Source organism: Macaca thibetana, chromosome 2 (genome assembly GCF_024542745.1).
Source record: "Macaca thibetana thibetana isolate TM-01 chromosome 2, ASM2454274v1, whole genome shotgun sequence".
NCBI lineage: Eukaryota > Metazoa > Chordata > Mammalia > Primates > Cercopithecidae > Macaca > Macaca thibetana.
The window spans coordinates 143,208,607-143,234,823 of record NC_065579.1 but is presented as its reverse complement, the minus strand read 5'-3'; the positions used below and the strand labels follow the sequence as shown (position 1 = coordinate 143,234,823).

General features: G+C 55.0%; 1 protein-coding gene across 3 annotated transcripts in view; it reads right to left on the bottom strand.

Annotated features, from left to right (window-relative positions):
* Positions 1 to 26,217, bottom strand: part of FBLN2 (fibulin 2) — a 91,432-nt gene that overhangs the window by 52,461 nt on the left and 12,754 nt on the right. For all 3 annotated transcript variants that reach the window (XM_050781580.1, XM_050781581.1, XM_050781582.1), the window contains exon 2: positions 12,211 to 13,539. In XM_050781580.1, coding sequence (XP_050637537.1) covers positions 12,211 to 13,498 — 1,288 coding nt within the window. In that variant the 5' untranslated portion in view covers positions 13,499 to 13,539. The remainder of the gene's footprint in view (positions 1 to 12,210; positions 13,540 to 26,217) is intronic.

Here is a 26,217-nt window from a genome sequence, read left to right as displayed (position 1 = left end):
CAGCAGGGACCCTCATCCCTAAGGGTCTTCACCTTTGTGGTTCCCACTGAATCCCCGGCACCCAAAGGATGAGGGGGGCAGGTGAGAGGGCGGGGCTGGAAGCAGGAGAGAAAGCCTCTTACTCCCTCTCTCCCCACTCCCCCACGCCCCCAGGTTCTGGGCCCTCTGTGCAGAGCAGGCTTGCCTACCTGCTAATCCCAGCGTCATATATGGGGTCCATCACTGACCAAAACGTCCTTATGTGGCCCTTGACTATACTGGAAACCACAGCCCCACCAGGTCCACCCACCTAGACCTTGACCAGGCAGATACCAGGGAGAAGCCTGAAGGGTTGGAGGTGGGGGGTGAGTGCAGAGCCTGAGGCCTGCCAGCTTGCCCTGGGCTCACCTTTGCCCCTCGAGGGCCAGCCATCCAGAGTCCTGAAGCCTCGTCTGCCCACAACAGGGAAATGCCTGCTCACGCTGGGCAGCCAGGCAAACTCAGGGAGGCAGCAGGCAGGAGGTGGAAGTGCCTGGTGGAGAGGGCCAAGTCAGGGGTTTGCAAACATCTACTTCACTGGTTTCAGGAAACTTGGACAATTCACTTAACCTGTCTGGGCCTCAGTCACCTTGTCTATAAAACGGACAAAATGATGACATCCCCTCACAGGGGGTCATGACGCATAATGGACTGATACATGTCCAGTGATGAACACAGTGCCTGGCACATAATAAATGCTCCACTGATGCAGGGTGACCTGTGAGGGTGACGAAGAGGGCCCCACATGCAGACTCAGTAGAGAAGGGTGCCCCTCCCCTTGTCTGTGGGAAGCCAGCCTCGCAGCCAGGCTGTGTGGCTGAAGGAGGGGTCTCGCAGCTCGCGCGTTTGCTGACGCAGTTGGCAGAGGCCAAAACAAAAGGGCAGCATGGGAGGGAGACAGCCACTGAGGAACACACTGCTGCACATCTGTAGGCAGCTGGAGTGGCAAACACAGCAGTTGAACAGCCCCTGCCCAAACCCACCAGGCCTGGCCCCTCTGCTCTTTTGCCAGAGGGGACAACTTCTGGCCACCAGAAGATACACATCTACATCTGTCTGAAGAAACAAAAACACAAAGCCCTCTTCTCATCCCTCCCTCACCACCCCAGTTCCTGCAGAACTTCTGGCAGGAAGAGGCAGGGAGCAGCACTCGGTGCTGGCTGCCGTTAGCCTGCCTGCTCCTCTCAGTAATCCTGAGACTAACAGGACCACCCCATTGTACAGATGCAGAAACTGAGGCTCAGAGAGGGTGAGTCACTTGCCTGAGGTCACACAGCCAGGAGCGGCACAGGCAGGACTTCACTCTCTGAGGGCCAAACCAGGCTCAATCTCACTTCAACTTGGCCCCAAGCCCACTTTCCCAGCATGGAGGCCTAGGAATGGACAAGGGGGTAGAGGTCCCACCAGAGCCCCAGCCCACACAATTCTGATCTCAACCAGAAGCTTCCCCTCAAAGCCCTAGATGCTGCAGGCCAGAGGTCCTAGAGGCGCACAGCCTGGCCTAGCCTAGAGAAGGTGCTAGCAGATAGAGAATGCTGACACTGCCCGCAGGGAAACCCGCAGCACAGATCCTCAACTCCAGCTCACCCAGGCCCCCAGAATTCTGGAAGGCTCAGGAGGCCAAGGACTCCCAGGCATGGTTCAGCCTCAGGAAAGCCGCATCTGCTGCCTTGGCCTGGGTGCGTGAACAGGATGCAGCGCAGGGCTCAGAGACTGCCACCCTCCCAGCAGGGCCTCAGGACTTGGAACCACAGCATCCAGGATGCCAGCCATGAGTGGAGCTCTGCTTTGTGGCAGGCCTCCCCTGCACCTGGTGTCCACCGCAGGCGTTCTTCCCACTGAGAACACAGCTCTGGGAGGGAGCCATCAGTAAGCCCCTTTTACGGGTGAGAAATCTTGAGGCCCAGGATAGTTACGCAATTTGCCCGAGGTCACACAGCTAGTGAGGGGTAGAGCCAGCCTCCAACCTGGGGAGCCCTGTGCCAGGACCCCAGGCAGAAAATACAGAGATGCCTTTTACATCAACCGATCTGGGTTCAGAGCTGGGCTCAACACTTCCTTGCCCTAGGCCGTGGCCAGGCACAGGTTGACACCACAGTGGGAAGGGACTCGTAATCCCTTTGCTATAGGGTCACTATGGGAACTAAATAAGATGAGGCATGTAAAGCACCGGCACGGGGTCTGGGGCTTGGTGCTCAGGCATGGGGCACCCACTGGACTGATCGCCTGCATTCTCCCCCTCCTTAATCCCCACCATGGCAGCGGGACTCTGCAGTGACTCTCATGGCCAGGAGCCTTGACCCTGGGCTGGCCTCCTAACTGGCTGACAACACAATGTGGCAAAAGCAGTGGCCCAGCTAGTTCCGAGCCCAGGTGCAAGAGCCCATGGGTGTTGAGGTTTACCGCACGCGTACTACCTCAGCCTCCATGTCTGACTGGCCATGTAACTTAGAGGATAAATTCCTGCTGTCTTTCCTCTGCTTCAGCCCAGAGAGCTCTCGCCCCAAACCTACACTTGGCCTCCAGGCCAGCAGGATTCCAAAACAATGCATCCATCCAGGAAAGGACTTTGCATTGGTTTGTTTCAAATCTCAGGCCTGCTTGCTTTAAACTGCCCAACAACTACCAGACTTTCATGTTCCCCACCCTGGACCCCAGTGAAAGCCAGTGCCCCAGGCCCACACCTCTCCCCGCACCTCCCCCTCCGCCCCAGCCTTGTGCTCCCTGACTTCCCTGTGTGTGTGGCCCCCAGGTGCACCACGTATCTCCCAGGAAGTAATAAAATCTCAAACTATTTTAATAATTGAAGGAATGCTCTCCAGCTTCAAGATCCTAAATTAAAACACCTGTGTGTTTCTAATCTTTCTCTTGTTCCCACAATGAGAACACACCAGAGCTAACCAGCTGGAGACCACGTGGCACAGACATGAGCCATCCTGGCTGAGGCCATCCCGGACCAGCTCAGCTGCCAGGAGATCACAGACATGCTCAGGCCCAGCTGATGTCAGCCACGCCTGGCTATGTCAGCAGGACTGCCCAACTGGCCTGTGGACTTGGGAGCAATAATAAATGTGCACTGCGTGTGCTATGGAGGTGCTGTGGTTGCCTCACTTGCATTATTGTGACAATGGGTCATTTATACCATGACTGAGGTGTGTCCAAGGAGGAAAGACTAACATTGGTTTGGTGAGAATAGCAAGAAGGCCACCCCACAGCAGTGTTGGTGGGAGTGTGACCAGGGAGACTCACTGGGGAACCCTCAGACGAGGTGGGTGGAGAGCTACGCACAAACTAAAACCACCAGGAGAGGCTGCCCCTCACTTCTCAGACTGGCAAAGTCCAGAACCTGCTGAATTTCCTCTTTAGCACTTTCACCATCTAACGTGCCAGATTTCAGATGTTCATTTTGTTGACTGTGTGAATCCCCACCCCACGAGTGGCAGCTCCAGTCTTGTCTGTTTTGCTCACCCTGTCTCCCCCGCACCTGCAACAGTGAGAGAGGCACTCAATAAATATTTGTTGCATGAATAGAATGAGGAAAGAGACATTCTTATGCACTGCAGGTGTAAGTGAAATCCAGTACACCCTCCAGGGCGAACAAACGAACAACATCTACCAGGGCTATAAAAATACATCCGTATCTCCTAGAGCTGAGCCAGCCAGCACCTCTCAACAGAAATGCACAGGCATAAGGACCAGGGCTCTGGCAGAGAAAGCTCACGGCCTCCACTGGAAACAACCCCAATGCCCCCAGCCAGGGAACAACCTTGGCAGGGTGAATCCCTACAATGGAACATTACGCAACAATCAGAAAGACTCCCTTGCCGATACACGCGACAGCACAGTCTGTTCATTTATAAAAGTTTAAGAGCAGGAAAACTAACCTCTGCCATTATAAGTCAAGAAAAGTGGTTTCCTAGGAGGGGCACAAAGGAGGCTTCCTAGGGGCTGGTCTTGTCTCATGAGCAGATGGTCAGCTCCACAGGTGTGTTCACTTGTGAAAATTCATTTGAGCTGTGTGCTTCTGACAGGTTCTAGTGGTTATGTGTCAATGAACAGCATACAAAGAAAAAAAGCACAGACACATTGACCTCACAATTCCACAGTGGGGCATGCTATAGAGATGCTCACAGCAGCATCACTTTTTAAGAGCAAAAGACTGGAGCCAACCTGAATATCCATCAGTAAGGGAACTGGTAAATCAAGATGGGGTCTGCATGCTGTGGGGCATTGCGGCCGTCAAACACAGAAAGGGGACTTTCCATGCAATGACAGGGAAGAGCTCCAATATCCATAGTTATTTGAAAAAGGCATAGAACAGAACGCTGTGCATCCTATATCTTGTGAAAAATACATGCACGCACCTACATGCTTGTAGTTGCACTGACCGGTGGTTCTCAAGTGTGGTCCTGGCCCTATAGGGTCTCCAAGACCCTTTCAGAGATCCATAAGGTGAAAATTATGTTTGTAATAACATTAGAACATTGGTTACCTTCTTCATACACTCTCCCCCAGAGCACAGTGTATAGTGGAGTTCTCCAGAGACTACGTGACAGTGTGACAATGTCATCACTTTGAGGCTAATGGGATGTGTGCTTGTGTATTCTAGAAGTTTCTAGAGCAATCTCATGAACACATGCTCAGCATCATTAGTCATCAGGGAACTGCAATCTAAACCACGATGAGACACTATTTCATACACACTAGGATGGCTATAACAACTGGTGAGGATGTAGAGAAACTGGAACTCTTGTGCAGTGCTGGTGGGAATGTAAAATGGTGCAGTCACTTTGGAAAACAGTCTGATAGTTCTTATTTTATTTTTTTGAGACAGAGTTTTGCTCTCGTTGCCCAGGCTGGAGTGCAACGGTGCAATTGTGGCTCACCGCAACCTCCACCTCCTAGGTTCAAGCGATTCTCCTGCCTCAGCCTCCAGAGTAGCTGGGATTACAGGCATGTGCCACCACACCCGGCTAATTTTTTATTTTTAGTAGAGACAGGGTTTCTCCAGGTTGGTCAGGCTGGTCTTGAACTTCCGACCTCAAGCAATCTGCCTGCCTCGGCCTCCCAAAGTGCTGGGATTACAGGCGTGAGCCACCGCACCCGGCCTCAGTCTGGTAGTTCTTCTAAGGGTTAAACACAGAGTTACCATGTGGTCCAGCAATGCCACTCCTAGATATGTTCCCAAGATGAAGGAAAACATGTGTCCATAAAAAAACTTACACATGAATATGAATAGCTACATTACTCATGATACCAAAAAGTTGGAAGAACAATGTCCATCAACAGATGAACAGATTTTTGAAATGTGGTATATTCATACATTATTCAACCATGAAAAGGAATTAATGACACATACATTGTGCTAAATGAAAGAGTCACATACAAGAAACCACATAGTGCATGATTCCCAGAGAGTCCAGGGGTATCCAGAATATGCAAATCCATAGACTCAGAAGGGAAATTCCTGGCTGCCAGTGACTGGGAGAAGGAGGGAATGGAAAGTGACTGCTACAGGATGTGGGTGTCTTTCTGGAGCGATGACAATGCTCTGAGATTAGATTCTGGGGATGTCTGCACAACTCCGAATCTACTAAAACCCACTAGATTCTGATCCCTCAAAGAGGGACTTTATGGCATGCAAATAATATCTCAATAAAGTGGTTTTATTTGCATAAACCCACAGAGTTAGTTTCAAAAATTAAACCCACCACAGGCCTAGCCTTGGCCCCGGACCCTCAAGATGGGTTAGGTCCAGCTGTGAAATGCACGCATTTTGCCCAGGCAGACAAACACAGGGAGCCCCCAGCTACCAGCCACCCAGACCCACTTGTACCTCTAGGTCCCCCATGGGAACCACAAGCCCTCCTCCTCCACTGGGAGACTGGGGCCCCCCGCCACAGCCCCAAGATGAGAGTTTCTCTTCCATGAAATGGGATGTCCACGTGGAGTATCTACAGGTTGTCACAGGGTGAAACTTTCTGCTTCTGACAGATGCCCCTGAGCAGAGGGCCTGAACCCAGCCGCCAGCCAGGGCTGGTGGCAACGAGACCTGGGGAGCTGGCCTGGAGGGGCCCCCAGCAAATGCAGGGCACCTGTCCAGCCTCGGAGCTCTGTGGACCCAGGGCAGCCACCTGCTCCCGTCCTCTCCAACAGAGCCTCTAGGCACAGCTGTGCTCTGGGTCTCCGTGTTGACAAGAGAGGATGTGTTCCCTTTCGGGAGCTCCTTGTGAGGGCCCTGTACCAACTCTGCCACTCCTCCTAGCCAGGGATCCTGTTAACACATAAGTTGGCCAGTGTCACTCCTCTCTGCTCAACACCCTGCTGTAGCTCTCACTTCACTCAGAGTAGAAGCCAAAGTCCTCATGGTGGCCACAGGCCTTGGACAGCCTGCCCCAGTGACCTCCCAGATCCTCTATCTCCCTTCCTCTCCGCCACTTATCTCAGCTCCACTGACCTCCTGTCCGGGCACCTTCCTGCCCTGGGGCCTTTGCACTCGCTGCTCCCTCTGCCAGGTGTCCAAGTGGCTTGCTCCTCCCCTCCTTTCAGGTCTCTGCTCAGGTCACCGCCCCAGGGAGGACTCCCCTGTCCACCCACCCTTCCTCTCACCGTGCTTTAATTTTTTTTCTTTTTTTTTTTTTTTTTTGAGACAGAGTCTCGCTCTGTCGCCCAGGTTGGAGTATGGTGGCACAATCTCGGCTCACTGCAACCTCTGCCTCCTGGGTTCAAGCGATTCTCCTGCCTCGGCCTCCTGAGTAGCTGGGATTACAGGCGCCTACCACCACGCCTGGCTGGCTAATTTTTGTATTTTTAGTAGAGACAGGGGTTTCACCATGTTGGCCAGGCTGGTCTTGAACTCCTGACCTCAGGTGATCCATCCACCTACCTTGGCCTGCCAAAGTGCTGGGATTACAAGTGTGAGCCACCACACACGGCCTCACCCTGCTTTCTCTTAGCAATACCTGACATTACAGCAGGTAACTCCCATGGACTTGTTTACTGTTTTCTTCCCCAACAGAATGTCAGCACTGTGAGGTGAGGGTGGGGACCATACCTATCATATTCTCTGCAGAGCCCAAGGGCCTCTAGCAGGCTCTGCACACAGTTGGAGTTCTACAAATATTGGGTGGATAAATGAGTAAACCGGGGGGGATCCCCCTGACCACCCTTTCTCTCAGTAATTCCTCCTCACCCTAGTTCTCCTGACATCCTCTGAGCATCCCGAACCATCTCCCCTCTGTTCCAAGCATTTGCTTACACCTGTTCCTGGCCAGCTCAGACAGCACCTCCTCTGGGAAGCCTTCCTGAATCTTTGTGCCTTTGCTCAGCCCCTCCCGCAGCTCCAGCTCTACTTTCTCCCTGTCTCCCTTCTGAGGTTTCTAGAGATCTGTCCCCACAGCTGGATGCCTGTGTCTTGTTCAATCCCATATCATTTACTCTACAACCTTCATTAGGTGTCAACTGTGAGCATGTCCTGGCATCCCTGGGGAGGCAGAGATGAACGAGTATGGACTTGGTTCACAGGTTGGGGGCTGTGAGGAAGACATGCCTATGGGATATCTGGGAAGGCTTCCTGAAGGATGGGCATGAGGGGCTCTGGAGTGTCAGCAGTGTTCCCATCCACTCATTCTGCTGCCCATAGCAGTGGCCTTGGGCAAGGCTCTTAACCAGCTTGGATCCCATTTTCCCATCTCTCAAGGCCTCGCACAGCACTTGCTGGGCATGGATCACGTGCAAAGTCCATTCACATGCAACGAGGGTGAAACTGGGGTCTCTGTGGGCTCCTCCAGGCCCACCGGCTGCCACCCCTGCCAACTCTGCTTCCAACCTGCTTACGGTGGGCAGGGCACAGAACTCGCCCTCGCCAAGCACCTCCTGGGTGCCCGGCTCCTGTTTCTGTGATTTGATCCTCCCACCAAGCTGGGGAGGTAGGCTCCACTCCCTATTCTCAGTGGAGCACAGTCCAAGAGGTGTGGCTAGCAGCACCAGGTCACAGGCGGGAGGTGGCAGGCTGGGATGGGGGAGGTGGGGAGCATGCATGTTGTAGGTGGGGTATGTAATGAAGTGCACGTGTGCCAGGGAGGGCATGCAGCCAGGCTCAGGAGCGTGGTGCATACAGTGCAGTTTCCAGGGTTTCTGAAATAGAAGCAGCCCCACCCCTAGCCCCCAACCCTGCCTCTTAATGCCCAAGGCCTCTCTGGTCTGGGCTGTGGGATCCTGGAAAGCAGCTTTGTTCTCAGGAGCCCCAGTTTTCCCCTCTGCCCTGAGCTTTCTCAAATGGATATTTGGGTATGGGCTTTGATGAGGCCTGCTGGCTGACAGGCCGCCAACTAAGTCCCCCTTATCTTGTCTGACCGCTGATCTGGCAGGGGACCCAGCACATGCAAAAGCCCAGAGACCAGAATTAGGGCAGGGACAGGCAGCTGCAGCTTTTGGTGCACAGGGAATGGAAGGTTTAAGGACCCAGTGGCAGAGGATGATTTCAAAGGGGACCCAGAAGCTCAGGCCTGGCCGGATAAACATCCATGCCCGCACCCCATCTCTCACCCTCCTGCCCACCCACAGCCCACTCGTCATCACCAATTCATGGGCTCTGGCTCTACAACCCACAGAATTTGAGTATGTGGCTTATGGTTTTGTGCCTCAGTTTTTCCATCTGTAAGCAGCAGGGAAGTCCCTGCGTCATGCGGCTGCTTTGAGGATTAAATGAGCTAATTCGTGTTCAACGCTCAGCTGAGGACTTGCTGAGTAATTAGAAATGTGACGATGATTAGTCACCATCTGTCCTCAGTCCACCCGCTGATATCTTCAACAGATATTTACAGAGCACCCTCACTGAGCCAAGGCTGCGACAGTGGGCAAGGCAGGCGCAACCTCGCCCTCGTTTAGGGTCTAATGGGGGAGGAGGGCGTTACAGAGATGTACACAGGCAGGTTTATCCCTGGTCACAGCCATGTGTATGCAGCATGGGAGGGGTGGGAGACAGAAGCCCAGCAGGTGGGGGATCGGGCTGCCCAGCTGAGCCTCCTGGACTAAGTGGGGTTTGGGCCTTAGAGCCCCTGGCTGCTATTGTTGGGGGAGGCCTTGAGGGATCTAAATGATGGAGGAGCCCTTGGTGAGGAGAAGCTGGGGAGGTGGCTTTGCCCTGCTCAGCCCTGGGCCCTGCAGAAAGAGAGGTAATGGGGCCGGAAGTGACCCCTCCAGCCACGTTGCCATGGCAGCCCTGGGGCCTAGAGAAGGGGTTTCCAGCCAGTGCCCCAGGCCTGGCTGGGCTGGGGGTCCTGTCTTTGAGCTGGAGCCCTGCCAGGGATCCAGACTGCCTCGGCCAGGACGTCCCTGCCTCTGAGCATGTCCAGATGTGGCCTAATGGAAGCCACATGCCCAGCTCCCTGGGCTGGGGAGAAGGAGTCTGACGTCTGTTGTCACTCAAGGGGCTTTGTGAGGGCGGCTTTTCCTGCAGGGCTGGCACAATGGAGGACCACATGGAGGAACCCTGGGGCAGGGCGGCCCTCAGGAGGTTGGAGGTTCCCAGAGCAGCTGGGGAAAGCCCCTGACCTGCAGAAGGCCTCAGCACAGCCTGTGGCCCCAGGAATGCACGGCAGGAAAGGGGCCCCTTCCTCGGGGCCTTACACAAGCAGGTTCTGCAGGGCAGGAGTATCTGAATGCCGTGATGCTCTGGCTAACAGGGAAACGCTAAAACTCAAATGACTGCTGCTGTCGACTGCAGACATCCCTCAACACTGTGACTCTGTTAGGCACCGTGCTCAGCACTCTGTGATTACCGAGCCCCGTACTCCTCACAACAGCCCTCTTAGTTTACAGGAGTAGAGAGTGGGCTACAGGGAGCTCAGGCCACCGCCTGTGGACACAAGGGCAGAAAGTGGTGGAAGCAGGCTTCTCTTCTGCCTTCTTCAGCTCTTCACCCTCTGACAGTTGTTTCTTTTTTTGTTTTGTTTTTGTTTTTGTTTTTGAGTTTCACTCTTGTCACCTAGGCTGGAGTGCAATGGCACGATCTTGGTTCATGCAACCTCTGCCTTCCAGGTGGTGATTCTCCTGCTTCAGCCTCCCAAGTAGATGGGATGGCAGGCGCCTGCCACCACGCCAGACTAATTTTGTATTTTTAGTAGAGATGGGGTTTCACCAAGTTGCCCAGGCTGGTCTCGAACTCCTGACTTCAGGTGATCCACCCACCTCGGCCTCCCAAAGTGCTGGGATTACAGGCGTGAGCCACCACACCCGGCCCACCCTCTGACAGTGGTTTTTGAGTGCCCAGCATGTGCACAGGAGCCGGACAGATGCTCAATGTACAGGTTGGGCAAAACCCAGCAGAGACCCTGCCCTTGAGGAGCCTGGGTCTTTGACGGGGAGATAAGGACCCCAGCAGTCACAGAGGTGTGATGTTCTGAGCAGTGATATGAGCTGAGGAGTGAAGTGGTGAGCCTCACTCAGGGGATCTGACTCCTCCTGGGGGTCAGGGAAGGCTCCCTGGAGGGAGCCTTGAGCTTCCACTTGAGCTGCAATGTGGAGGATGAGGTGGTTAAGTAGGCAGTGGTGAGAAGGGGGTGCTCCAGGCAGGGGAAACAGCACATGTAAAGGCTCTGTAGCCAGAGGGAATTGAACTTGATTGAAAGGAAGCTCTGACTGTTGTGAGAAGAGGCTGGGGAGGGGCAGGAGGGAGCCATATAGGGCAGAGGATGGCATGATCTGATTTGTGTTCGAGGCGCTCCCTCCAGGTGCGGAGCTGTCCCGTCTCACACTGAGGGAACGCTGGGCCTTTCCAATGTCCACGGGTCTGTGAAGCCCCCAGATTGCCCAGGCTGTGGCAGCACAGGGTTATCTGCCCAGATTAACCTGTTTGCTAGAGGACTCCTGAAGCCTCTCCTCTCCAGTGTGGGCCCGCAGGGGTTTCAAACATGGGTGGGGTCTTAGGAGCATCACCCCAGGGTCCCATGGAAGCTAGACCAGGTTTCCGGATCTGCAAGCCCCCAGCTGATGCGACAGAATCATCCCCTGCAGAAGTTCAAGGCTCCTAAAGTGAGCAGGAAGGGGTCAGCCTCATGGGGGCTGTGGCCCCTGTTTAGCAGCAGAGCCCTTTGAGGATGGCTCTTAGGTAGGCTCAGCGGACCCTTCCCCTCCTCACTGCAGCCCATGGGGTCTTCTAATGGGGTGTCTGACTGTGCTGGGCTACGGAGGACCTGCTGGGAGCAGGCATGGACAGGCAGGAAGAGGCCTGGGCTGCCTACCAGCCTCTGCACAGCCTCGGGCCGGTCCCCATCTGAAGCCTGGGTGCCCTGGTCCTGGCTGCCTGCTCTGATGTGCCCAATAGAGTGTGTTGAACTCTGTGTCACATGGCTTGGAGGATATAGGATATACGGTCAGGCTCCAGGGCCTTCCAGGACCACTGCTCACTGGTTGTGTGACCTGAGCCTCCAGCACCACCGCAAACCCCAGTTGCCTCGCTGGTGAAACAGCGTACATGGTTGTAAGCACTCGGTGCTGCTGGAAGGACTGACGGGAAGCTGCCTGCCCAGCTTGGAGAGGGGCCTCCATGGAGTGAGGGTACAGCTGGTGTGGCCCCACCAACTCCACTGGCCCAGCACGGCCAGCGGCCCTGCTCAAATGGCCCACCCACCTTGCCTCTGTCCACGAGTTCACTTCCTTCTACAACACATACTTATGAGGTTAGAATTTGTTGCAGACACTTAGAAATGGGAAGACGTCACATAAAATTCAGCTTTCTGGCTGACATTTGTTGAAAAATTGGCAGAGGTGGCCATGCTAGGCTCCTAGGTCACGGGCCAGCCACCAGGGCAGCTGAGACCGCCCTTCACATTTCCTGCCAGGGCACGCGGGGGCCTACCGGGCTGAGGCAGGAACCCTTCTCAGGGCGCCCAGCTCTGAAGATGTGCACCTTCTGGACCCTTGACCACAACCACAGCCCTACCAGAGGGCCCAGCACCTCCCACAACAGGAACCCCACTCCCACCCACCACCCCATCCCAAGAGCTGGGCCTGGGAGAAGGTGCACTCTCACAGCCTCCTGCCCACATCAAGGGCCTAGGCTGGCCGCCCTAGGCCTGGCCCCACAGATCCAGCATGCCCAGTCCCAGGCAGAGACCTGGGGCAGTGGCCAGAGCCCGAGGCTGCCCTTCCCACACAAAGTGCCCTGAAGTAACCAGGACAGGGTCTTACCTTCAGGGCTGCTTCTGGGGACAGAATGGACAGAGTTGGGGTCTATGTCCTCCTCCACGTGGGAATGGGGCAGAACCTGCGGTTTCCTGGGCACTTCCCGGGTGGGTGGGATCCAGGCTGCATCAGGCAGTGGTGTGGACAGGATGGTGTGGGGGCTGGGCTTGACTGGGTCCCTGGGAGAGCCAGGCATGGCCTGAGTCGGGATGAGAGCGGCTTTGCCCGGGCCCGGTGCAGGCGTCATGCCCTCCAGCCCACTGCTGCGGGACGTGGCTTGGGCATCCGGGATAAGGTTCTCTTCGGGCCTTGCCCCGGCTTCTGCCCTCTCCTCCTGGATGGGAAGACTGGGTCCAGCTGGGGCTGTAGTGGGCAGCCCATCCAGCCCCCTGTGGCCACCTGCTGCCAGCTGCTCGGTGACAGCCATTTCCTCTCTCTCCTCCTCCTCCTCTTCTTCTTCCTCACTGTCCTCGGTCACTCTCCTAGCTTTGGCCTGCACTGGAGCTGGGGGACCCAGGGCAGCGGCTGCTGTCGGCCTGGGGAGGGCAGCTGGCCAGGGGGGTGCCTGGATGGTGGACAGTGGCTGACTCCCGCCTCCCAGAGCAGCTGGGGGGCCCCCTGCACCTGCCTGGACTGCACCCGCCTGGACCTCACCCCCCAGGGCTGCTGCTGCTTCCACCTCAGCCACCTCCTGGTCATAGCTGTAGGGGTCTTCGTAGTGTCGCTCGGGGTCACCCTCCTCGGCATCTGAGAAGTTCCCGTGGCAACCGGGGAGCTGGTAGCAGATGAGCTCTCCGCCGGCGTCAGGGCAGTGGCAGGCCCGGCAGGGCGGCAGGTGAACAGTGTGGCCAGCTGCATACTTGCGGCCCGCGTGGATGCAGCCCACCTGGCCACACTGTGGGCAGCTGTCAGCCACCACTACAGCCTCGATGCAGTTGGGCGGCAGCTCCGGGCACAGCATGAACTGGCAGCTGATCTTGCCGCCGCCTGGTGGGCAGGTGCATTCAGTGCTGCCGAAGTCCACAAAATAGGACTGACCGGCAGGCACGCGACCGCGCACGAAGCCACCCTGCAGGCAGTCGTAGTACTGGTAGCCCTCGCAGGCACAGCCCTGCTGCACACACGTGGCGCAGCAGGCACCCGGCTCCAGCGCCTCCTCAATGCAGTTCTCCAGCGGCGGGCACTCCACGCCCGTGCAGTCCTGCCGAGGGGCAGCTGCGGCCACGCTGGGGCCCAGGGCCAGGGCCAGGCCTAGTGCAAGCCAGGCTCCTGCAGGCTCCCAGAGCAGCACCATGGTCCAGGCCAGCCCAGGACGGTCCCCTCTCCTGCAAGACCCTGGGGGAATCGGAAAGGAAGCCTGTCAGTACTGGGTGTGCGCACACAGAGTGCACACCGGCACACACATGGGCAGGGGGCCCAGCCTCAGCCACCTCACACGCATGCCCTCATCCCCAGGAGCACACTAAGGACTGCCTCCCCCCCACACACAGGCTCTGCCACACGTGGGGCAGATCACAGACAAATGAGTGTGCAGTCACTGGCTGCCACAGGTGTTGACCTGGAGTTGCTGACAGCCCCACGTGTGTTTGCTGGGCCACTCAACCCTCCACCCTCACCTGCATTCTGAGGCAGACCCTCTGAGTGAGTCCTCATGCCCACACACACACGCATGCACAGCCCCACACCCACTCGGTCGCACTCACCAGGGCACATTAAGCAACATGCCCCAAAACCCTCCACGCAGACACACACACTGTCTCACCCACAGCATGCCCGTGTGCCAGTACACACCCTGGGCAGCCTCACACACACAGTCCCATGCACACACCCGACCAATCCCTGCCCAGATCCCTGACTCAGTCCCCAGCCACGCACCACAGCTGCTGGCCAGAAAATATGGTCAGTGGGGAAATGCTGGGCAAGAACAAGACCCCCACTATAGCCCCAGCCCGCAGACCCTAGGACTCAGGAACACCCCTGTGAGACCCCCGGGACTGCAGGCTTAGCCCCAGGGGATGCTCCTGTCCCCCTCCCCAGTAGCACTGGCAAATGCATCCTGATGCCTTGCTGTCCCTAACACCCCACCAACTCCCCCAGTCATGTCCATTCTCCCCGCAATCCATCTCCACTCCCTCCCCACGGTCTCTATCCTTCCTTCCGTCTCTAGGCCCTGTCTCCGCTCCAGCCTCACCTCCGGTCTGCACTGGAACAGCCCCGCCACCTCTCTGCCCACCCTGACTCCACTCCTCCCCTTTCCCAGGGAACCCAGTCTGGTCTGATGGCAGCTGGCCCCAACGTGCCACGGCCCCACAGCCTGCCCCAGTTTCCCATGGTCAGCAAGGAAAGGTCTGGATTCCCAGCTAAGCCTGGCATTCAAGGCCCTACAGGAGCCATCCCAACCTGACCCTCCCACGGGCCCTTAGGCCTGAACTTCCCCAAGGGATCTCTTCTCTCATCTTGCACAAGCCACTCAAATGCCACCTTTTCACCAATCCTCATGCCTCCTCCCTCCTCCACCCTGGCCCAAGTCCCTGGTGCCTGTAGCCCCACTTGTGACCCAGTGGCCATGCCTGCCTCTTCTAGACAGCTTGCTCCCCAAAGTCACAGGCAAGAGCTCCTTCTCCGACTCCCAGCCTAAAGCCCAGCCCCACAGGGCAGTGACAGAGGGACAATGGGGCTCATCGCCACAGCAGTGGTCCCCAGGCTGGCCCCATCTCTGAAGGAACACCTCCTCTGTGCCCAGCCCCTCTAGGAACTGGGGGTTTATCAGCCAGCAAGACAGGTTCCCAGCATCCTCCCAGCACTGACACCCTCAGAGGTGGAGGGGCAGATAATAAACCCAAGAGCAGATCTGTAGAGAACTGAACGCCAGGCAGGCACGAGCCCCATGATGAAATAAACGAAGGGAATCAAGGAGACGCGGCAGTGTCCGTGGCAGTGTCAGGGGAGCCTGCGTCAGCCTGGTGGAAGAGGAGGGCTTCTCTGAGGAGGGCGTCAGGCAGGGAATGGCAGGGCCAAGGGGTTGAGGCCAGATCAGCAGCAGGCAGGTGAGGGACAGAGAGGGCCGCTAGGGCTGAGCCATGCCAGCACAACGGTGATAACTGCGGAGCAATGGGCTTACGGCCTGCTGTGAGGGCCTCTGGGTGTGCCTGCAAGTGCTAGAGCCTGGGACTCTCCAGTGCAAGGGACCCACCCAGCTGCCTACTGCAGGGGAGCCAGCAGGGAGCAGGTGAGAGCGCCCAGGGCAGTGAGCGAAGACAGCAGGAGTCAGTGGCACAGGGGATCTATTCTGAAGGTAGGACCCACAGGATTTGCTGATGGATAGGATGCAGTGGACAGAAGAGAGAAGTCCAGGAGCGCCTGGAAGGGGGAGCTGTGTGACTGAGGCAGGGAAGGCTGCGGTGGAGGTCCATGGACGGGCGGGGAGATAGAAGCCCATGCCCAGACCAGGTTCAGGGCCAGGGGAGTACCACAGAGCCTTTGGGGCCTTGAGGGCTGACGCCCCTGCCCTCACACTGAGATGCCACCTCAGGAGACTGGAGGACTCTGTAAAGCCACTGACATTAGGAGTGGGCCCCTGGGAGAATCAGGGCCTTTAATCCCAGTCAGCAAAAGCAAGGGCCCTCCAGACTGCAAGGGAGAGGTCCTCAGGTCCACTCTCAACAGTTCCTTTCTGTGTTTGTTTTTAGAGGCAGGGTCTCACTCTGTTGTCCAGGCTAGAGCACAGTTGTGTGATCATAGCTCATTGCAGCCTCAACCTCCCGAGCTCAAGCCATCTTCCCACCTCAGCCTTCTGAGTAGGTGGAACTACAGGTACACGCCACTACACCCAGCTAATTTTTTTCTTTAACAGGGGTCTCACTGTGTTGCCCAGGTTGGTCTTGAACTCTTGACTTCAAGTGATCCTCCCACCTCAGCTTCCTACAGTGCTGGGATTACAGGCATGAGCCACCGTGCCAGCTGACAGTGCCTTTTAGGAAAGAAAATCTTTGGCCAGGCGAGGTGGCTCACGCCTGTAATCCCAGCACTTGGGAGGCCAAGACAGGTGGACCACTTGAGGTCAGGAGTTCGACACCTGGTCAACATGGTGGAACCCAATCTCTACCAGAAATATAAAAATTAGCTAGGCATGATGGCACACACCTGTAATCCCAGCAACTCGGGAGGCTGAGGCAGAAGAACTGCTTGAACCCCAGAGGTGGAGCTTACAGTGAGTCGAGATCGTGCCACTGCACTCCATCCTGGACAACAGAGACCCCGTCTCAAAACAAAAGGAAATCTTTGGTGAACTGAGACCCAAGCTCCCTGCCCTCCTGCCTTCCAGTGCATCACACACCTAGGTATGAACATTTCATCCTGAGAGGACAGTACCCTGGCCACAGGACACAGGGCTGTCCTAGAACTTCTTCCAGAGGAACTTCCTGCCCAGCCCACCCTGCCCCACCACCTGGTCCACCAAGTCTGTCCCCTTGCTCTGCTCACTGGCACAGCCCCCAGGGTGGCCTGGCCCCTCGGCCTCCTGGGTGCCCGGCATCACATTCTGTCCATGCTCAAGCAATCCCAAACCTCAGGCTTGCCCATCTCCCCACTCCAGGCCCAGGGCAATAATAAAGAACATCAGGCCCAAGCCTGACTCTACATTCTCCACATCTACTGCGCAACCCTAGGCACGGCCCTTGCCCTCCATTTTGTTTGGCCCACATAGTGGGTTTCTCATTTTAAATTGGTTACCAGCATGCATAAATTGAAAACGTTCACATAAAAATTCAGGTTTCCAACTCCTGTTTCAAGCCACAGAGCTCTGGCCACCCTGAGATATCACATGGGGTGTGAGCTCCCAGGTTCCCCATGTCGTCTGGGCCCCCCAAATGCATGCAGCTCAGAGTACCCTGGTGCTGCCTGAAGGTTGTCCACTCAGGAGGGGAAAGGACTATCTGGGATGTGTGGAGAGGGAGTGGCCCACGTGGGGTGGCTCACCTGGGAGAAAAGCAGACCCCACTGTCCTCACACCTCCACAGTTGTTCCCAATGGAGCGTGTATGTGTGGGGCGGGAGGTGGGGGCATGGAAGAGATGGCAGATGTCAGCTTCAAGTGGAGAACGCTCCCTCCAGGGCAGGGACAGACCAGGCTGCTGGGCAGGAGGGAGCTCCCTATCACCGGAAATAAGCAAGCAGGGCTGGGGACACTCGTACAAGAGAGAAGTAGGAGGGCACAGTCTCTACACTGCAGGGTCACAGAATCAAACATGCCCCTCCTGGGAGCTCCAACTGAGTTTACTCACAGCCCCAGCCTCTGCAGACAGCCCCCACCCCTCACCAACCTGAAAAGAGAAACCCCTGGAGATGGGGTGGGGAAGGAGGCCTGACCTCCCAGTGGGGGGCAGTCCCAGCAGTCAGAGCCCGGCCAGCAAACAAAGCCCCTGGGACAGAATGTGGTGGCCTGCCAGGCAGTCACACTACAGCAAGCCAGCCCTCCCGGGTGGGGACGCAGAAACCAGCAAGATGCAAAGTAAAACCACTGCAGTCTCTCCCTTGCACCCATCAGGAAGGCAAACACTAGCAGAGTGGTGTTATTATCATTCTTATGCCACCGGCCAAAGTGTCACCTGGAGCAACCTCTCTGCAAGGTAGTACTCATGGGAGAATTCAGCACATGCACTCCATGACCCTGTGCTTCTGACGCCCAGTGTGCGACTCAGAGAAGGCTGTACCGGGTCCACATGGCCCTGGTGGTCACCGGGCTGCCATCTGGGGACCGGAAAGGTTGGCAGGTGGAGGACACCAGGCCAGTCACTGTCCAGGCTGGCCTCAGGCTGTACCCCTAGGAGGGGTGAGGGTTGGCAACTGTTGGCATTTTTAAAAGATGAATGCTTTACATATCATCATGTGTGTAATATAAATCATGGCATTAAAAAATAGGCAGGAAACAGGATCTTGCTCTGCCGCCCAGACTAGTCTCAAACTCCTAGGCTCAAGCAATCGCCCTGTCTCATCTCCCAGAGTGCTGGGATCACAAGCGTGTGATCACAAGCTGGGATCACAAATACAGAGGAATGCGCCTAGCCATTCCTCTGTATTTGGCAGCCCATTCTTCATAGGAAGAGCCAAAACGACAATGGGCATTTAGGTGACAATGAGGATGTCAAGCTACTATGAAGTGGCACTCAGCACTTAGCATCTGGGAGTGCATCCAGCACTGTGAGCAAGGCTTTGCCGCTGGAGTGGAGACACAGAGCAGGCTCCAGACAGGACCAGCGGTGGGTGGGGCTACCACAGCTTTGGTCTTTGTTGATCAAATCCCTGCTGTGGGTTGGGGGACCAGGGTATTCTAAAGTGGCAGCAGGGTTCACACCTGGGGTGACGTACTCAGGGCCATCACTTGAACGTGCACAGGGCAGTGTGGGAGCGGGGAGACATTCAGCCAGGGTCTTCCCCAGGGAGTGTGCAGCAGGGACAGGTGACTCAGCACACAGTGTGAGCCCCCTGGAGACCTGCCCCGTCCCCACAAGGCACCTGGTGCAGTCAGAATGGGGAGGGAGGGCTCTGGCACATCAGAGGCAGAAGTGCCTCAGGATGTGGCTCAGGCCCCAGCTGCCTCTCTCACCTGGCCACAAGCTCTTCACTCTGCTATCCAGGGAAGGGCCCCAACCTACCACAAAAACACACACACATCCTATAGTAAAGCGACACTGCTTCCTTAGATAAATTAACCTCCACATTCATCCACAGCAGGCCCCAGATTAAACCTCTCTGGGCTGGCAAGGACAATGGAAGGTCAAGGCCAACTGGGGGGGACATCTCCAGTGCCGCCACTGTGGAAAGTGGGGTCCCACCTTAGTGGCTACACAGGCCACAGGATACGACACTGGATCAGGAAGGAAAGGTCTTCTCGCCTCCAGTTCTGACCCTTCTGGCTCTGATGAGATCCAGCAAATACAGATCTGGGATGTGCACAGGCATTTCAGAGAAATGCTGGAAAACTGTCTAGCATTTAAAGATGTCCTGTACAGTATTTGGGATACATCCGTCACTTATCTGAAATTCCAACTTAACTGGGCAACCTCCATTTGATCAGGCAACTATAGATAAGAACGAAGTCTCAGGTTGGTGCCGGTATGGCTTTAAAATTTTTTAAATATTTGCAGGGGATCTCTTTTAAAAACTAATAAGCAGCTATATCAAAAGACTGGGACTTGCAAACAGCTGAGGATGACAGCAGGGAAATAAACACACAACACACTCACAGACAAGACAGTGACAAAGAAACCCGGAATCAGTACCACCTGGCCCACTGGCTCCGCCCACACAGCTGCCCCCGGGCCCAAGTCCAAGCAGAGAGCAGGCACAAACCAGACCCCCAGCCTGTCCACACACAGATGCGTTTGTGGGGCCCACACGGTGCTTTTTAAATTAGCTGCCAATATTATCCACCCCCCCCCCCCCCCCCCCCCCCCCCCCCCCCCCCCCCCCCCCCCCCCCCCCCCCCCCCCCCCCCCCCCCCCCCCCCCCCCCCCCCCCCCCCCCCCCCCCCCCCCCCCCCCCCCCCCCCCCCCCCCCCCCCCCCCCCCCCCCCCCCCCCCCCCCCCCCCCCCCCCCCCCCCCCCTGATAATTAATTCAAGATGATAACTAATGTCAGGACATCTGACAATGAAGCTGTGGGGCCCAGCAACAGGGCTTCCCTGGACTAATTGGGATCCACACTCCCTTCCCACTGGCATCATTGGGCTCCCTGGGTCATCTCTACCAGCCTGAACACTCCAAGGCCGGAGCGTCTCTTGACCACACCAGGAGGAGAGAGGCCTGGATGAGGTGGGAGCTCCTGCCCCTCCAACCATCCCGCCCCAGGGTCACCTCCAGAATAGCTTGGTTTCCTAGATTAGGACCTTCCTCTTCTGTATGTGGTAGATGCTGGGAGTTCTCGCCCTCTTCCAAGGAGACCACCCCTAGCCACATGGTGTAGTCAGCCTCAGTAGGTCAGCTGCGTCAGAGTCCAACCCAACACCCACAGTAATGCAAGACCCACAGTGCTCAGAGGGATATGTGAGCTGCACCCTGTCTTAGACTGGGCACCGCAGAAGCAGAGTCCGAGGCAGGGACGCTTGAGGGCATGGTCTGTCGGGGGAGACCTCTCAGGAGAAGGGCAAAGGAAAGCAGGCAGAGCCAGGGGGAGCTGGGCAAGGCTGCATCTCAGCTGGAGTCCAGAGACCCACGAGAAGCCATGCAGTGTGGGGGGCGCCCCGGTCTCATCCCACTCAGAGGCATGTCAGTCACTGGCCAAAGACCATGGAGAGTGACCTCCCAGGCACCTCATGGGGAAGTGACACCTGCCAGCAAAGGGCAGGTGGCTGGAGAAGGCACAGGTGTGAGCCATCAGCAGCCAGCACCTGTGGCCACTGGGAGACACGTGCACCACCAGGTGAGAGACCTGGGTGGGCACCCACAGTGGCCATGGAGTTTACTGAGCACAGACACACACACAGACACACAGACACACACTAGGCAGAGGCAGGCAAGACAGCCTGGTCCTAGAAACTGTCCAAAAATCTACCCTTAATTTATAAGTGGGCCTGAGACCACCTGAGGCCCAGAAAGTAATTTTTTAAAAAATAATATTGGCACATCCAAGTTCACTACACTGTTATTCATGATATACTCGAGTGACACGGATCAACGCAAGTGACCATCAATGGATGGATGGATAAACAAAATATTCCATACAATGGAACACTATCAGCCTTAACAGGAGGGGCATTCTGACCCACGCTGCAACACAGATGAACCCTGAGGACACCATGCTAGGTGAATAAGCCAGATACCAAAGGACAAATCCTGTGTGATTCCAGTCATCAAATTCAGAGACAGAAAGTAGAATGGTGGGTCCAGGGACTGGAGGTGGGAAGCAGGAGGAGTTTCTGCTTAATGGGAACAGAGTTTCTGTTCAGGATAATGAAAAAGTTCTGCAAATAGATAGTGGTAATGGTTGCACAGCAATGTGAATTTCCATAATGCCACTGAGCTGTGCACTTAAAAAGGTTAAAATGGTAAATTTCAGCCAGGCACAGCCTGCAATTCCAGCACTTTGGGAGGCCAAGGTGGGCAGATCACAAGGTCAGGAGATCGAGGCCATCCTGGCCAACATGGTAAAACCCCGTCTCTACTAAAAATACAAAAACTAGCCAAGTGTGGTGGCATGTACCTATAATTCCAGCTACTCGGGAGGCTGAGTCATGAGAATTGCTTGAACCCAGGAGGTGGAGGTTGCTGTGAGCCAAGATCGCTCCACTGTACTCCAGCCTGGGCAACAGAGCAAGACTCCATCAGGAAAAAAAAAAAAAGTAAACTTCATGTTACATATATTTTACCAAAATAAAAGACAATAATCACACACATGCACTGCAGAGCCAAACGTAAATAAAGAAAGAATAGGGAGAAGAAAAGGAAGAAGAGGCCGGGCGCGGTGGCTCAAGCCTGTAATCCCAGCACTTTGGGAGGCCGAGACGGGCGGATCACGAAGTCAGGAGATCGAGACCACCCTGGCTAACCAGGTGAAACCCCATCTCTACTAAAAAATACAAAAAAACTAGCCGGGCGAGGTGGCGGGCGCCTGTAGTCCCAGCTACTCGGGAGGCTGAGGCAGGAGAATGGCGTAAACCCGGGAGGCGGAGCTTGCAGTGAGCTGAGATCCGGCCACTGCACTCCAGCCTGGGCAACTTAGCGAGACTCCATCTCAAAAAAAAAAACAGAAAAAAAAAAAAAAAAAAAAAAAAAAAAAAGGAAGAAGAACTGCACTGAAGATGGACAGGAAATAAGGGCTGCTCCTGAGACCTCCCCTTAGCAGTATGCTTCCTGGCAGCCAAGGCCAAAAGGGAAATTAGAGGGTGACCTGGTGCTCCTTCTCTGATAAGAGGAAGTCATCTAGTTCACTGGGGAAAAATAAACTTGTTCTTGGCACAAAGCATTAAGCAGGAATTTTAGCAGTTAATCAAGTTCGTGTCTAACTATCACTTCCTCAGTGCCAACACAATGCCAATCACTGGACTGCGAGTTTCCAGGGATATTTATTTTCCTTAACCATTTAACACCTACAAATGAGGAAACTGAGGCCCAGACAGAGTAAATGATCTGTCCAAGGCCACATAAATCGTAAAAGCTGTGGGGATTTGAACAGGTCTGTCTGGCCGAGAAAGTAGAGCTAGAGTCCTTTAGTTTGCAGCTATTCATCAAACAGTTGCTACCGGCCAGCCCACTGCAGATGCTGGGATATGGCAGTGAACAAGACGAGAGAAAGTCCTACCCGCATGCAGCCAACATTCTGATGGGGGGAAGAAATGAGGCCGCTGCGACAGAGACAGACTGCATGCTCCTTTGGCAATAATGGTCAAACGAGGAGGCCTCGGAGGCAACATTTCAGCCAACACCTACTTGGTGGTATCATGTAAAAATGTGGTGGCCATGCAAAGATCTGGGGAACGGTATTCCAAGCAGCACTAACAGTATGTGCAAATGCCCTGAGGCAGGAGCCAGCCTGACACACTGCAGCTGGCACGCAGCGAACAAGGAAGAGAGTGGTCGCTGGGAAGCGAGCAGCACAAAGAAAAATGATAGAGGTTAGGGAGGGGGACATGCACATCAAGGAAAAAGAGATGCCAAGGAGGGGGCATTCAGTCAGTCACTGCATCCAGGGCCCAGGGACCTCGGCAAAACATCTGGTACATTTAGTGGATGTTGTCCCAACAGAGTGGCAGGGCCACCACTAGGTCACAGCACACTGGGAATTGAAGAACAAACTGTAGACACCCCTTTTGAGAAATCTGAGACAGATTCCAGTCATATAAAGTACAAAACCTGGTAAAATCTTAGCTATATCATTCAGGGACTGCAAATGTAGGAACCAGAACTAGAAAGTCAAGCAGGAATTGTCACCCTCAAAGTCTAGCGGCCAGTAAGGGAAATCGGAGGACCTATGGGGGCAGGCAGTGTCCTCTTGCTTTGCCCAGGTGGTGGTTATCCAAGAATTTCCTCTACCACCCTACACTGACTTTTAGGTACTCTTTTGTATGTGTGTGTTTTCTTCCCCTTCAAAGAAACTTTGTATCTAGCTAGCTGGGAGGCTGAGGTGGGAGGATTACTTGAGCCCAGGAGTTGGAGGCTGCATTGAGCTATAATCACACCACTGCACTCCAGTCTGGGTGACAGAGCAAAACCCCATAACTAAAAGATAGAGAGATTTTTTTAAAAAAATTAAAAAGTACCATTGCAGTAATCCAGAAAAAGGAAACAAAAGCCAGAGAAGGTATTGGCAGGAGAAACGGAAAGAAGGGGAGTGATTTGAAATTCACAAATTATCAAAGCAAAGTAATCAAGTTGGCTTCAATCTTGAAAACTACAGTTGCCTTCATTTCCTCATGGGCAAATGTCTTAATAATAGCATGATGTACAAAAAGACCAGAAGCTTGGCTGCGAGGAAAGGGCTACCGGGCCAGGAGGATGAGGAGAGGTCTGTGGTCCTTTCTGTTGAGCAGGTGAGGCTGGATGGGTGGTGTGAGACCCCCAAGGAGGAGGAGGGAGACGGCAGGTCCAGGGCAAGCCCTGCATGTGAAGTACAGACCAAGCCGTGGGCCGCAGGTGGGGCTTAGGGTGCCAGGTGTCCCGTGCTTCTCACACGCTCACTGGTTACTGGGGCCTTCCTTCAACAGGGTGAGCTCATGAGAACCCTGGGAAAAATAATCCTTCAAGTGGAACAGCCAGGGTTTTCTCTCCTCCCTTCCCTCTCCTCCCTAAAACAAGAAAAAACAAGAAATGAATAAAAAGCTCCTTCAATTTTAGGTAAGAGCTGACCCTACATACACAATCACTAATCTCATTACCAACATAAGCAGGTGAAAAATTACAAAGATTAATGTCCGTGACTTTTAATCAACCTTTGAGAAAAGAAAATGTTGCTTTTGGCATTGAAGAGAGCTGGTATTTTCCTTCCCCACAAGTTACTCCTCTGCAAAGAGGAAACGCTCCCAGGGTGGGAGCGATGAGAAATGAGGCTGCCCACGGCCAAGGCTGAGCTCACCGCCCTCCCCACCTGGCGCTCCACACACCCTCCACCCGACCCTAAAAGGAGGCACACCCTTGCCCCTCCTGGGGTGGGGGGAGTCCTAAGATCCCCAGGCATCCTCCACGTGGTCTGCCCCTGGACCGAGATCCTGCCTCCAGGGACCGCTCATCACCTCTCATCCCTGCTCCAAACCCTGAATGGTTCTCTATCAGCTCTGGCCCGCCAGAGAAAGTGAAAAAAGCTATGGATAACACACACCCAGCTCCACCAAAAAAAGGCCCATAATGAACCAAGCTCTGCAGCGACGCCAGGTGGTTTCTGACCACCTGGCACATATTCAGCCTCTTTCCAAGAACAGCCCCTAGATTTCATTCTGTGCCCCCATCACCCTGCTGGAGCTCCAATCAGCACTTCCCATTCCCCCTCGAAACAGTGCCTGACTCAGAGATGGACACCAGCACAATTACAGCCTATAAGACCCACCTCAGGTGAAACACTGGGCAAATGGCTTCTCTCTTTCCTACTGTATTAGACTAAAGATGATTTAACATCAAGGGTACCTGAAGCCATCTTGTCATCAAGTGGAGACCGTCAGAGGCTGGCACCTGCTCATAAAACACATAAAAGCCAAGAAATCCAACAAAGAGAAACAGGGTTATAGGGATCACTGCCCGGCACCTGGATCCAGCTGTGCCTGAAGCTAACTGAAAAGCTGAACTTCACAATGATCTGAACTACTCTTGATTAAGCTAACTTGGACCAGGTTTTCTGTCCCTTGCAACCAAAAGCCTTAATAGACACATGGGCACATACCTAAAACTGCTGTGTGAGGGAGTTTCTTAGACTCCCTGGAGTCCACTCACAGACCCCTGGCTGAAGATCTGTGGCCCAAAGATAAAGAAAAAGCTCCTAACGGAGACATTCAAAGCCCTTCACCATCTAACCCCACCTAGCTTTCCTAACCCATTCCCCTCTGTTGTCTTCCACACACCCAACCCCTGCTAAACTGGAAAACGCTCTCTGGTTCCCAACCCCCCATCTTTCTCTTATCATTAGCTCAACCTGCGATGCCCTCTCTCCTGAAACTCTCCTAGAACCTGAACACCCAAATCCCACCCCATGCTTTAAGGCCAAGCCCCGAGGGTGGGGTATGTAGGTAGATGGATGGGTGGGTGGATGGATGGATGGATGGCTAAAAAAGTGGGTGGGTGGGTGGGTGGGTGGATGGGTGGGTGAGTGAACGGATGGGTGTGTGGGTATATGGATGGGTGGGTAAGTGGAGAGGGGTAGATTAATTAATCCGTATGGCCCTAGCACAGGGCTGGCACAGAGGATGGCATGAGTTATGAATGTGGTATCACAAACATTTATCCCAGAAGGGCCTTCAGAAACAAAGGCTTCCCTGAAGTCACCTGGCTAGTCACTGGTTAAGTGACTTAAACCACCAAGGTGCGTGTCCACCTTCCATACAGAAGCACTTTCACTCCTGCGTCTGCCTTTTAGTCTCACAAAGGGCAGAGATCCTAGACTTGGGTGGCCAGGTAGGGGGAGTGGGGCCAGCAAGAGACAGGCAGAAAGAGACACAGAGACTGACAGAGACAAGGTAAGAGATCCATCAGGAAGAAAGAAAGAGAGCAAGACAGAGAGATGGAGAGAAGCACAGACCGAAAGTCAAGCAGACAGCCAGAGACAGACAGCCTATGCAGACAGGCAGGCGGGGCCGGCCTACGGCAGACCCAGGCTCCCTCGGTCACCACAGCATCTGGAAGGAGGCAGCAGCCAGGGGAGGGGGCAGCCCAGTCTCCTCTGTGACTCCCTCAGGCCTTTGCTGTGCCCAATTTAGTTGCACGGCCCTGAAATTTAGGAATTTCTCAGGGCTGCCAGTGAGGCGGCCGGTGTGTAACCAACAGCGGTGTCTGGCCCAGTCTGTGGTATAACCGTCAGGCTCAAGAGCCTTAGAGGCC